Raw genomic sequence first — 12,061 nt, 5'->3', positions numbered from 1 at the left:
TGTGGGCTGCCACATCCCACACTTGTGAGCTTTAGGTAATTGTGGGCTGCCACATCCCACACTTGTGAGCTTTAGGTAATTGTGAGTCATCACATCCCACACTCCTGAGCATTAGAAAATTGTGGGTTGCCACATCTCGTACCTGTGAGGTATACATGTTTGGACAGGTTTCTCACTGTATTTTTACAGTTTTGTTTTTCCAACTTTCCTGTCTCTAGCCCGCCTTGCCCTGCTGTGCCCGCCTTGCCCTGCTGTGCCCGCCTTGCCCTGCTGTGCCTGCCTTGCCCTGCTGTGCCTGTGTATCTGTGTACACACTTTCTCCCATGACACCTGTATTTCTCTCTCAGGATGACCTAGCCAGCCTTCCCTGGCTCCCGAGGGGCCTGCACCGTCTCCAGCCTCTTCCCCTCCTGGACTTTCTTTGTAACCCCCGTCTCTACCCTGACGTATTTATTTCCTTTAGAATATGTTTCTGTCTCCTTCTTTCTTCAGCTCTGTCTTGTCATGGTTGCATGTCTGTTTAGAAGTCTCAGGTCTAAGTACGTTAGTTAAGTGTCCTCTTGAGGGTTGGGGATAAAGCCCAGCAGGTGTGGGACCCTGGGATCACAGATGAATCAGTAACTGAGTACACACACAAATGAGTAAGGAAATATATGTATTGTGTGCAGGCCCTGGGGTGGGCAGGGAGGGCTGAGGAGGCTGCCGAGGTGTGGTGATGGAAGACCACCATGGCCCAGACAGATGCCTCACCCCAAGAGCACCGAGAACTAGTAAGGTGTTACTATAGCCTCTTAGCTCCGCTCTGGTTTAAATGAAGGGAATAGATAGAGGATTCCCAGGTTCTAGGAAAATGAGCCAGGAAGTAGCAGTAGTGGTCTCTGAGCAGAGGGAGCCTCGCTGGGGCTGAGGCCATCCAAGGTCTAAGAGGACTGAAGAGAACCCACTGGGTGGTGACGGGAAAGCCTCTGGGAACTTGGGTCTGGGGAGATGGAGAAATGACTTAGCTCAGAAGCCACATAAATGCCACCTGGGTGTGGTGGGAGATGGGGTTCCCAGAGCAAGCTGGCTCATGAGGCTAGCTGGATCGGTGGACTCTGGGTTCAAGTGAGAGACGCTGCCTCAGCGTAGAAGCCACAGACTCGGGAAAGATGGCCGACAACCTCCGGCTGTCACGCCTGTATGTATGTGAACATAGACACACATCACAGAATGGTTGGTGACCACACTGTCTTTGATGTATTCTTACCTGGAGTGGGGTGCTGAGTCAGGGACTGAGAAGCCAGCACACGGTGGTCATCTGAGGAGATGGAGAAAGGAGGTGGGCGCCTCCTGGAGCCCAGGGGCCTGGAGCACACTATGTAGCTGAGGGTGTCTGGAGAGGGAGACAGTCAGCCTACTGAGGTGGAGACGAGAATCAGTGGAGGGGGACATACTGTGTCCAGGAGTGATAGAGGACCTGCTGCCCATGGGCCTGGAGAAAGCAGACTGGGAATGAAGCCCTGAGCCAAAGTGGGTGGAGGTGTAAAGTAGTGGGGTCTGTCCCTCAGGACACTGGGAAGCTTCCCAGTGTGTGTGTGTGGGGGGGAGTGGGGGCTGTCCCTCAGGACACTGGGAAGCTTCTGTGTGTGTGTGGGGGGGGGAGTGGGGGCTGTCCCTCAGGACACTGGAAGCTTCCCAGTGTGTGTGGGGGGGGAGTGGGGGTTGTCCCTCAGGACACTGGGAAGCTTCCCAGTATGAGTGGCATGTGCAGAGTGAACATGGTTATTTCTTTCTCACTGGTCTCCCCGAGGAGGGGACACTGCACCAAGTGGCAGGAGGGTCACAGGTTAGACACAGAAATAGAGATGATCAGAGAACTGGAAAAGCCAAAGAGGGGGGTCCAGGTGCCGAAGGATGCTGATCATACTTTGCTCATGGACTCTGACCTGTGGTGTTTCCTCAAGCAGGAACCCCGCTGCTTTAACTTAGACCTGGAGGAAGCAATAACCATCTGCCTGCACCCTGAACTTCCCAGTAAGGGCAAAAGTATGGCCAGAAAGGAAGGCATTTCAGGCTTTTGACAGGAGTGGAGAATTGTAGGCCAGGTGACCCCAGTGGCTGGGATGGGGTCTGTGGAAGGAGGAGTGAGGGCAGGGGCAGATGGACTGGAGTCACCTCTGTCTTCCGCCTCCCAGCACATTCTTTCCTCCCTCTGCTTTTCTCCGCTCCTTGTCTAAGGGTTGTACAGGGTGAGTGGCGGCTGCTGGAGCCTGGGTTTTTACTGTGATCACTCTAGTAGCAGTGGCGTGCTGCATCTTCACCTCACTCCAGATAACGGGTGCTGTTCGATGGGCTGGGGACACAGCTGACCACGCAAGGGATGCTCAGAACGCTGTGCCACATAAGAAGCAGACATGCTGTGTGCACACAGCAGCAGGAGACCCGGGTCAGGAGCCAGTGGTGATTTCTCTGGGACCTGGACAGCTTCAGATGTGGGTTGGAGGCTTCTGCTTGACGGGTGGAGATCTTTTGGCGCCATCTTCACTGTCTTCCCTCACCTTCATTATTTTAGGAAGAAAAGAACCAGCACCCCAGGGACTGCTGGACTGTGCCCCTGGCTGCGCACACTGTGCTGATGAGGTGCCTGCGGGAAGGGGTAAGGAGCTTTTGTTCTCCACAGACCTGGCAACTGCAGTCACCCTCCAGGCGAGGAGCATAGCCTGCGGCAGTCGGGCTTGCTTGTCAGCTGAGTATTGCTCCTGAATTTAAATAACCCGGGCAAGCTGGCATCCTTGTTTTTTTAAGTGCCCTGTTTAAAAGATGATGGGAAATCCAGGTATGGTGGTACACACTTTTAAACCTAGCACTCAGGAAGCAGAGGCAGGTGAATCTCTGTAAGTTCCAGGACAGCCAGGGCTACACAGAGAAACCCTGTCTTGGGAGCCGTGGAAGATGATGGCAAATATGGACAGCATGGCCTGACCGTCTTCTGCAGCAGAGGTTGTTAACCTGTGGGTGGCATATCAGGAGTCCTGCATATCATTTGTTTACATTATGATTTGTAACAGTAGCAAAAGCCATGAAGTAGCAACGGAATAATGTTATGGCTGGGGTCACCACGGCATGAGGGACTGGATGGAGGTCACAGCGTTAGGAAGGCTGAGAACCACTGCTCTATAAGATGCTGTTAATTACCCTGTCTCTGTCCAAGATGTTTCCAGGGCAGCCCTGCAGGCAGATGTGCGCGGTCCTCTGTGAGCCCTCCTGCCCCATGAGGAGCTTGTTGCTGTTGTCCCGAGCTCCACACAAATGGCCGTCCTGTGACCCATTGTCCTCTATCTCCCATGTCACCATGCAGAGTGCTTAGAAATTGGCCTAGCAGATTGGTGGCCTCTGTCTGTCGATGCTGTTTGACATGGTTCCACCCAAGGAAAAGCCAGAGGCTAAAGACATTAATTACTACAAAAATGTGTCCTGGGTGTGTGGAGTCTTGTTTGGACAGATAAGGGGTGGTACTCACTGTCATTAGGGGGCAGATTATATGTGGCCACTGGTCTCATTGAGACTGGCCATTGGGGGTGGGGACTCCCAGAGGTGTTAGGAGTCAGGCTTTGTGTGGGTATTGCAGGTCACTAGGGTGGGCTCCGTGTCTGTGAGAGAGTGGGCATGGGCATTGCAGGTAACAGAGGAGAGCTTCATGGCTGTGAGAAAGTGAACGTGGGCATCACAGGTCACTGGGGTGAACTCCGTGGCCATGAGACAGTGGGCGTGGGCATTGCAGGTGACGGGAGAGCTCCGTAGCTCCACTGTGAAAGAGTGGGTCCTCTGTTTCTTATTTTTGCCTTTCCATCTCTGTGTGCAAGTTTTGCAGATAACCTAACATGGAAAATACTATTTGATAGCCCTGAAGTGCTTTTTTTTTAAAGATTTTTTTTTTACTTATTATGTATACAGTGTGTTCTGCCTGCATGTACACCTGCAGGCCAGAAGAGGGCACCAGATCTCATTACAGATGGTTGTGAGCCACCATGTGGTTGCTGAGAATTGAACTTAGGTCCTTTTGAAGAACGGTCAGTGCTCTCAACTGCTGAGCCATCTCTCCAGCCCCATGAGAATACTATTTGATCACTAAATTATTACTAACAATTTGAAAATATGGATAAAGTTTTGTGTTTTAGTAACACACTTGCTTCTTTTTCTTTTTTTTTTCTTGATTTTATTGAGCTATACATTTTTCTCTGCTCCCCTCCCTGCTTATCCCCTCCCTTCAACCCTCTCCCATGGTCCCCATGCTCCCAATTTACTCAGGAGATCTTGCCTTTTTCTACTTCACACATAGATTAGATCCATGTATGTCTCTCTTAGAGTCCTCATTGTTGTCTAGGTTTTCTGGGATTGTGATTTGTAGGCTGGTTTTCTTTGCTTTGTGTCTAAAAGCCACTTATGAGTGAGTACATATGATAAATGTCTTCCTGGATCTGGGTTACCGCACTCAATTATGATGTTTTCTAGATCCATCCTTTTGCCTGAAAATTTCAAGATGTCATTATTTTTTTTCTGCTGTGTAGTACTCCATTGTGTAATTGTACCACATTTTCCTTATCCATTCTTTGGTCGAGGGGCATTTAGGTTGTTTCCAGGTTCTGGCTATGACAAACAAAGCTGCTATGAACATAGTTGAGCACATGTCCTTGTGGCACGATTGAGCATCCTTTGGATATATATCCAAAAGTGGTATTGCTGGGTGGGTCTTGAGGAAGGTTGTTTCCTAATTTTCTGAGATATCGCTATACTGACATCCAAAGGGGCTGTATCAATTTGCACTCCCGCCAGCAATGCAGGAGTGTTCTCTTTACCCCACAACCTCTCCAGCATAAGTTGTCATCAGTGTTTTTGATCTTGGCCATTCTTACAGGTGTAAGATAGAATCTCAGAGTTATTTCTATTTTCATTCCTCTGATGACTAAGGATGTTGAGCATTTCCTTAAGTGTCTCTCAGCCATTTTAGATTCCACTGTTGAGAGTTCTCTGTTTAGGTTTGTACTCCATTTTTTTCTTTATTAGATTATTTGTTTTTTTGATGACAAATTTCTTGAGTTCTTTGTATATTTTGGAGATCAGACCTCTGTCTAATGTGGGGTTGGTGAATATCTTTTCCCATTTTGTAGGCTGTCGTTTTGTCTTGTTGACCATGTCCTTTGCTTTACAGAAGCTTTACAGTTTCAGTAGGTCTCATTTATTAATTGTTTCTCTCAGTGTCTGTGATACAGGGATTATATTTAGGAAGTGGTCTCCTGTGCCAATAAACACGCTTGCGTTTTTATACCCTGAGTTATATGTGTTGTGTGTGTATGCGTGTAAACATAAGACTTGACATGTATATGTGTGTCTGGGGGGAAGGTTCAAGATTTGTTATAATTTATGAAGATTCTCTGCATTGGAGAAGCAGTTCAGTGTGGTTTGGCAGTGAGAACCCCATTTTCCTTGCCTACATAGACCACCTGCCACCATTTGCCCCACTGATAGAGTCCTTACAGAATGTGACATGGGACACACGTGTTCTCCCAGAGCTAGGGTGCACAGTGGTCCCTGGGATAACAAAACTGCCTGATGCATCCAGGACCGATGTAAATCCGGTCCATACCAATGTAAAGTTTTCATTGCTATATCATATCTTCCTTATTTTTTTTAAAAGAGATTGACTGGTCATTAATAATTTATACTCAACCCCTTTTAAATGAAAACAAACATTTATAAATAATAATTTTGGGAGTTTGGGCATAATTTTCTCCAAACTGCTTTCTGCTTTTTGTTGGACGAAGTGTTCTTAGGGTTCACAGAGAACTTTCAGAGGGTCTTGTTTCATCAAACTATGGTAGCCTGGAAGAAATCACAGGTTCTTATCTTCCGTGGAAACAAAAGCAGAACCTCTTTTCTAAAGTAACATATCCTTAGACTCAAATTTTCAAGATACCTTTATGTTGGTTTAACTTAGCAGACCCCACAATCAAATGTCTCTCTGCAGTCAAAAAATTCAAAGAAAACACAATAATATACATAATCCAAACTCTCTGTGTATTTTCCATCTTTACATGGCTTATTTTTCTCTATTACTTTTTAATATTTATTTTGTTATCTTTACTCCTTTAATCTATGACTCTTTGTAGTCTTGTCTATACTTTTTTCTCTCTCTCCCAAGTCTACGTACATTTTTAAAACATACTGTGACCTGTTCAGAGGTTTATTTTTGTCTGAATCTTATTTTTGTTTATCTGCAATCATTTTCCGACCAGGAACACTTTTAAAATGGTGAGCAGCTTGATTGCTGTGGCCCTGGATGCTGGCTCTGCCTCTCTCAGCCTTTCAATATGGTGGAGGTACCTTTACCGCCAGCTGTGGGACTTCCAGATGGGAGCTGCCCTCACCACCTCAACTCTGGGAAGCAGTTTGCCCATGCTACCACCAAATAACTTGCAGCAGGCTGCCCACAAACTCCATTCAGGAGTGCCTGGCCTCCTGAAAGAGCCAGAGCTGTTCGTGCAACTATCATGAACCAGGAAGCCTTCTCTTAAAGGAGCTGTGGTGCCCCCCCCCACTCACTGCCAGCAAACAGAGCCCATCCCCACACCAAATGTGGCTACCAAGAACCTGTGCTAAATTCTGTTCTTTTGAGTCTAGAATTCCTTCCCAGCTCTCCCTGGTTTTATGTGGATGTAGTTGCTCCCTATTGGTGTGCCATTTTGTAGAAGGAGACTGCTTGTTCATTTGTCGGCAGCCTAGACCCGAATAATAACACAGAAACTATATTAATACAACACTGCTTGGCCGATAGTTTATGCATATTTTTAGCTAAATCTTAAATTATCCCATTTCTAATAGTCCATGAATTACCACAAGGTTGTGGCCTACCGGTAAGGTTAAGGTTCTGGTTGGCAGTTGGCATCTTTTTTCTTTGGCAGCTACATGGCATCTCCCTGACTCCACTTACTCTCTCTCTCTGAGAGATTTCTCTGTTCGGATTTCCTGCCTGGCTTTATTCTGCCCTGCCATAGGCCGAAATAGCTTTATTCATCAACCACTAAAGCAACACATATATAGAAGGACATCCCACATCAATATTCCAAAAATAATTATGTGTTTGAAGAAGCTAAGGTCATAAGACTCAACTCTTGTCTTGTTTTCTCGGGTTTTCTCACAAGCACTCAGAATTCTCTACACAGCTTCATTCTTGGAATGTGTTCTGACATCTATTTAATACTCCATCTCGGTCAAACAAGTGTATTTCTAGTTAAAATGAACACTGTGGGCAGAGGCTTCTTTTGGAACAGAGCACAGGAATCTATCCCAGCTCTTGGGGAAAATGCTCCACTTCCCACAGGCGCGCTCCTCAGCCGAGGAATCCTGCTGGGTCATAGTGACTCAGAGCTGTGTTTTCTCTGTTTGCTGTTGAGTGAGGGCTGCCTGGTTTCTGGGAACTTCCCCTCTTCTTTATTCAAAGATTTCTTCTAAAGGAAGACTTTATTTTAAATAACAAGGAAAACTTTTATTGATATCTTTATAGCTTTCTTTTCTGTATTGTCAAATGTTCAGTAAAAGAAAAATCTCTAAACAAACCCAGTTATGGTTTTTCCCATGTTGAAGATGGGGTGCATGCCTCCAGGGCACGGCTGTACTCACTGCATATGCTGCTCCGCATTCATGCCAGCTGCGCGGATGTGTCCCTCCGTATGAGCTCTCCTTCCTACAGTGGGCTACATTTGTAAAGTTCTTACCACTGGAGCCATCTGAAAAGCGACAAGGTGATAGCTCCAACTGAAGGATTTCCCACATTTATAATTTTCTCAAAAATATTTGTTTCCTGAAAAACTGAACCATCTGGCTATTCCATATTTATTACACTAATCAATATTAATTTTAGAAGGGTTTCATGCTTAGTGAGGCCCAAGTATTCTCTGACTAGTCGGTCACACTCTAGCTTTAGAAGGATCTCTCTTCTGTGTGAGTTCTCATAAACACAACAAGGGAGAGCCTGCTGAAGGTTTCCCGTATTTAGCATGTTGGTTTTATTTTAGACTAAGTTATTCTGTGCTTTGCTGTGTTACTCTCCTCTGCTGCTCTGATAAATCCCCAGCCGGTGAAGCCTGAGGGAGGAAGGGTTTGTTTTGCCTTGTGGTTTGAGGACTTGCAGTCCACCAAAGCAGGGAAGGCATGGTGGCAAGCAGTTCCACAATGATGGGAACTTGTGGCTCAGACTCCTCAATTCTTTAGCCAATTAAAGCTGAATATATTATTATAATGTCTGTCTGCCTTCATTTATGCCGCTACATTAGTGCAGCAGGAAGCAGAGAAGGAAGAATTCTGACTTTCTTTTCTTTCCATTTTTTCCTTTTTCAACTTTTTTTTTTCTCAGCCTAAGATCTCAGGTCATAGTATGGTATCACTGACTTGAGCAGTAGGACTTCTCTCCTTGTTAATTGTCTTTGGACATGACATCACAGACTTGTTCAAGGGTGTGTTTCCTAGTTGATTCTAAATGCAGTTAGTTGCCCGTGAGAAATTAGCGATCGTATTCTAGGGTTGATACCCTAGAAACCTTTCCCATCTGTTGTCCTTCTACAACAGACTTTCCTGTGTGGTTTCTAACATGGGCCTTCCAGCTGCAGCGTCTTTAAGATTCAGTACTTTCAAAATTTATTTCCAGTATGAGTTCTCTGAAGTCATATGGTGGGGCTCCAGTCGGGACACCTCCCATGTTCTCTTGTATGGATAATCTGGGTGATGAATTCCACTGGAGACCTTCCTGCCTGTGTTACATTGGAGGGGTTTATTCCACTAGGAGTCTGTTCATGTTTTAAGTAGGCGGGCATACTTGCTAGAATACTTCTGTCCGGCAACAATGTTTCTACTTCTGGCTGGCAACAGCGCTTCTACTTCTGGCCGGCAACAATGTTTCTACTTCTGGCTGGCAACAATGTTTCTACTTCTGGCCGGCAACAATGTTTCTACTACCTGCCGGCATACTTGCTACAATATCTCTACTGTCAATTTCACGGGACTTCCTTGCTGCATCCATTTTCTTAACTTCAGCTAACAGTCAATTTAGGATCCTGACTGAAAACAGTCAATAAAGGATCCTCCACAGCATGACCTCCATGGCTTTCCTGTGCCATAGTACTTGTCTGCGCTCTGAGGAGCGGCTCACTCACAAAGACCTTTCCCAGGTGTTGCGTTATTTACTTTTTTAGTAGGACTGATTTCTGAGGTCCATCAAGGATGACTAGAATAATATAGTCTCATACCCTTTGTAGTAATGTTGTTTTAAATTTTAAAAAATTATTTGTGAGTGTGTGTGTGAGAGAGAGAGAGAGAGAGAGAGAGAGAGAGAGAGAGAGTTAGTGAGTGTGGTGCCCAAGGAGGACAGAGGAGGGCAGAGAGCATTATAGTCCCTGGATCTGGAATTACTGGCAGTTGTGAGTTGCTCAGTATGATGCTGGGAACAGAACTTGGTTTCTCTGAAAGAACAGTACCCTCTCTTAACCACTAAGACATCTCTTCAGCCCTATCCAGAGTATATGAAATATCACATTATCTTTTGATTTTTTTTTTTCTGGAGTCATTTTTATACCTTCTACTCTTCTTAGTCTTTCTTCTTCCAAGTTGAATGTATAGGCTATATTGTAACAATCACTGAAGATCTTTCCACTAAATCTATTAGTTTTTATCAATTGAATTGTGTGTGTGCATGTGCACATGTGTGCTTGTGTGTGCATGTGCATATGCATGTTTGTGTGTGCATGTGCACATGTGTGTTTGTATGTGCATGTGCACATGTGTGTTTGTGCGTGCATGTGCATATGTGTGTTTGTGTGTGTGTGCATGCGTGTGTTTGTGTGTGCATGTGCATGCGTGTGTGCATGTGCACATGTGTGTTTGTGTGTGCATGTGCATGCGTGTGTTTGTGTGTGCACGTGCACATGTGTGTTTGTGTGTGCATGTGCATATGTGTGTTCGTGTGTGGCCAGAGGACAACTTTAGCTTTCCTTCCTCCAGCATCACATATTTCTATTTATTTATTTGTCTTGAGCCTGAAACTTGCCCTGTATGCTGGGCTGGCTGGAGAGTTGATCTCCACCTCCCCAGCAGTGGAATTCCAACCCCACTACCATGCCTGGCCCTTTTCATATGTGTCCTGACAATCAAAGGGCCTCTTACTCTCAAGACAACTGGTCACTCACTTACTCACCCCACCAACTGGTCCCTCTCCCCAGCCTTGAGTTTTCTCATGCAGAGCTGCACTCTGCTATCTGCTTGGGAATGTTTAAGGAGTGGTCAGAGCCAAAGTGTGACCTGTCATTGAGTGCTGAAGTTTTGCATCATTTAAGCACTCATGCTTTTCATTGGTTCAGTCATTCATTCACTGGGTGTATGTGCACACTTGTGGACACCCACGTACTATGATGTGTATTCAGCAGTCAGAAGACAACCTGGAGGAACTGGTCTCATGTTTCACTATGTGGGTTCCAGGAATCAAACTCAGGATTGGTGGCAAACACCTTTAGCTGCTGAGCTGGTCCTCTAGCCCTTTTAAATAGGCCAGTGCTTCCTGAAAACAGTTTGATGGGCTGATGTTCATTTTGATCTGGGTGTGATTTTGTTACCCTTGTGGGCATGTCTTCGCTAGGACTGTCCGATCCTGTGTTTGAGTGGTGTGCTCGTGCCGAGAGTCCCCAGACCCTTGCAAGCTGGGCTGAGCTCAGAGGGCTGTTCCCATAGCTCCTTACAGTGGACCAGCTGTCTGCTTTTCACACTGCACTGTGTTTCTTAACTTCTGGGGCATTTTCCCATTTGATTTTATTTAAACCAGTTGAAGAGCTCTGCTCTGCTTCCCACTGAGTTCATGGAGGTTGTGCTCTCCAGGTTTGCCAGTGAACCTGTGGCTCTTTGAAGCAGCTTCATAATGATCAGAACATTATCCCGAGTATGTCTGAGGAAACCACAAATGCACGTTTCTCACAGTGAAAAAGACCTTTTCCTTGGGGAAGTGGCACTTTTTGACTCTCTCTTCTCTTTGTTCATTCATCAGGAAGAGCGTGTTGTCAATCACATGGCTGCCAAGATTATCGAGAATGTTTGCACAACATTTTCCGCCCAGGCGCAGGGCTTCATCACCGGGGAAGTCGGGCCTGTCCTGTGGCACCTGTTCAGACACTCCACGGTGGACTCCCTGAGGATAACGGCCATATCGGTAACGTAAAGTATCCTTGGAGGTTATCCAGGGACTCCATGTTTGAGGAGATGTGCCTGAGTGAGGTGGATTTAATGGGAACGGCAGAGATGCAGAGGAGCAGCTCAAGAGGCGACTTCTTAAAACTCTCTGGAGCTGAGCATGGATGCCCCTGACGGCTGTGGGTCCTGGTCATACGCATTCTCATGTTCGGCTTCATGGCTCTAACACGAGTGACAAAGCAGCAGGGTTTGTGCCCGCTCTGTTGAGCAGGGCCATGTGGCGTCTGTAGGATGAGGGTACCCAGTACCTGCAGAGTCTGTGACGGATCCATGCTTGTCTTCCTGCAGGCCCTGTGCAGAATCACACGCCAGTCTCCCACAGCCTTCCAGAACGTCATCGAGAAGGTGGGACTCAATGCTGTCATCGGCTCCCTGGCATCTGCCATCTGCAAAGTGCAGCAGTACATGCTGACACTGTTCGCGGCCATGCTGTCCTGTGGGATTCACCTGCAGCGGCTGATCCAAGAAAAGGTGTGTCTCTGCTCAGCTTCGCTGGAAACAGCGGTCTCCCCACGACTGTGCATTCAGTGTGAAATGTCAGCCCCCTAGGTCAGGTGTCACACCAAGGAGGCCTTCTGACCTTTGCGTACCCTGCATGTCCCTCAGAACGTTCAGTCCAAGAAGCAAGCAGCAACTTTGGTGATTAAATAGACACCGGCATTGGCTTCTGCCATCTTGTTTCAGTGAGGAGAAATAGCAGAGCTCCCGGGGCGTCCTCCAAGCCACTCAGTTCACACTGCATCTGTGCAGCCCGGCTCATTCCCGTGTGCCCTGTTCACACTGCATCTGTGCAGCC

At 46.7% G+C, this 12,061-nt stretch overlaps 1 protein-coding gene across 1 annotated transcript in view; it reads left to right on the top strand.

Annotated features, from left to right (window-relative positions):
- Ulk4 (unc-51 like kinase 4) overlaps window positions 1-12,061 on the top strand; it is a 288,608-nt gene that overhangs the window by 49,915 nt on the left and 226,632 nt on the right. Inside the window, exons 20-23 of the mRNA XM_026779110.1 lie at window positions 1,010-1,031; window positions 2,552-2,635; window positions 11,063-11,224; window positions 11,554-11,736. Coding sequence (XP_026634911.1) covers window positions 1,010-1,031; window positions 2,552-2,635; window positions 11,063-11,224; window positions 11,554-11,736 — 451 coding nt within the window. The remainder of the gene's footprint in view (window positions 1-1,009; window positions 1,032-2,551; window positions 2,636-11,062; window positions 11,225-11,553; window positions 11,737-12,061) is intronic.

This window comes from Microtus ochrogaster, chromosome 5 (assembly GCF_000317375.1).
Source record: "Microtus ochrogaster isolate Prairie Vole_2 chromosome 5, MicOch1.0, whole genome shotgun sequence".
In the NCBI taxonomy this organism is placed as follows: Eukaryota; Metazoa; Chordata; class Mammalia; order Rodentia; family Cricetidae; genus Microtus; species Microtus ochrogaster.
The sequence above is the reverse complement of the archived record's forward strand: the minus strand, read 5'-3'. Positions and strand labels throughout refer to the sequence as shown.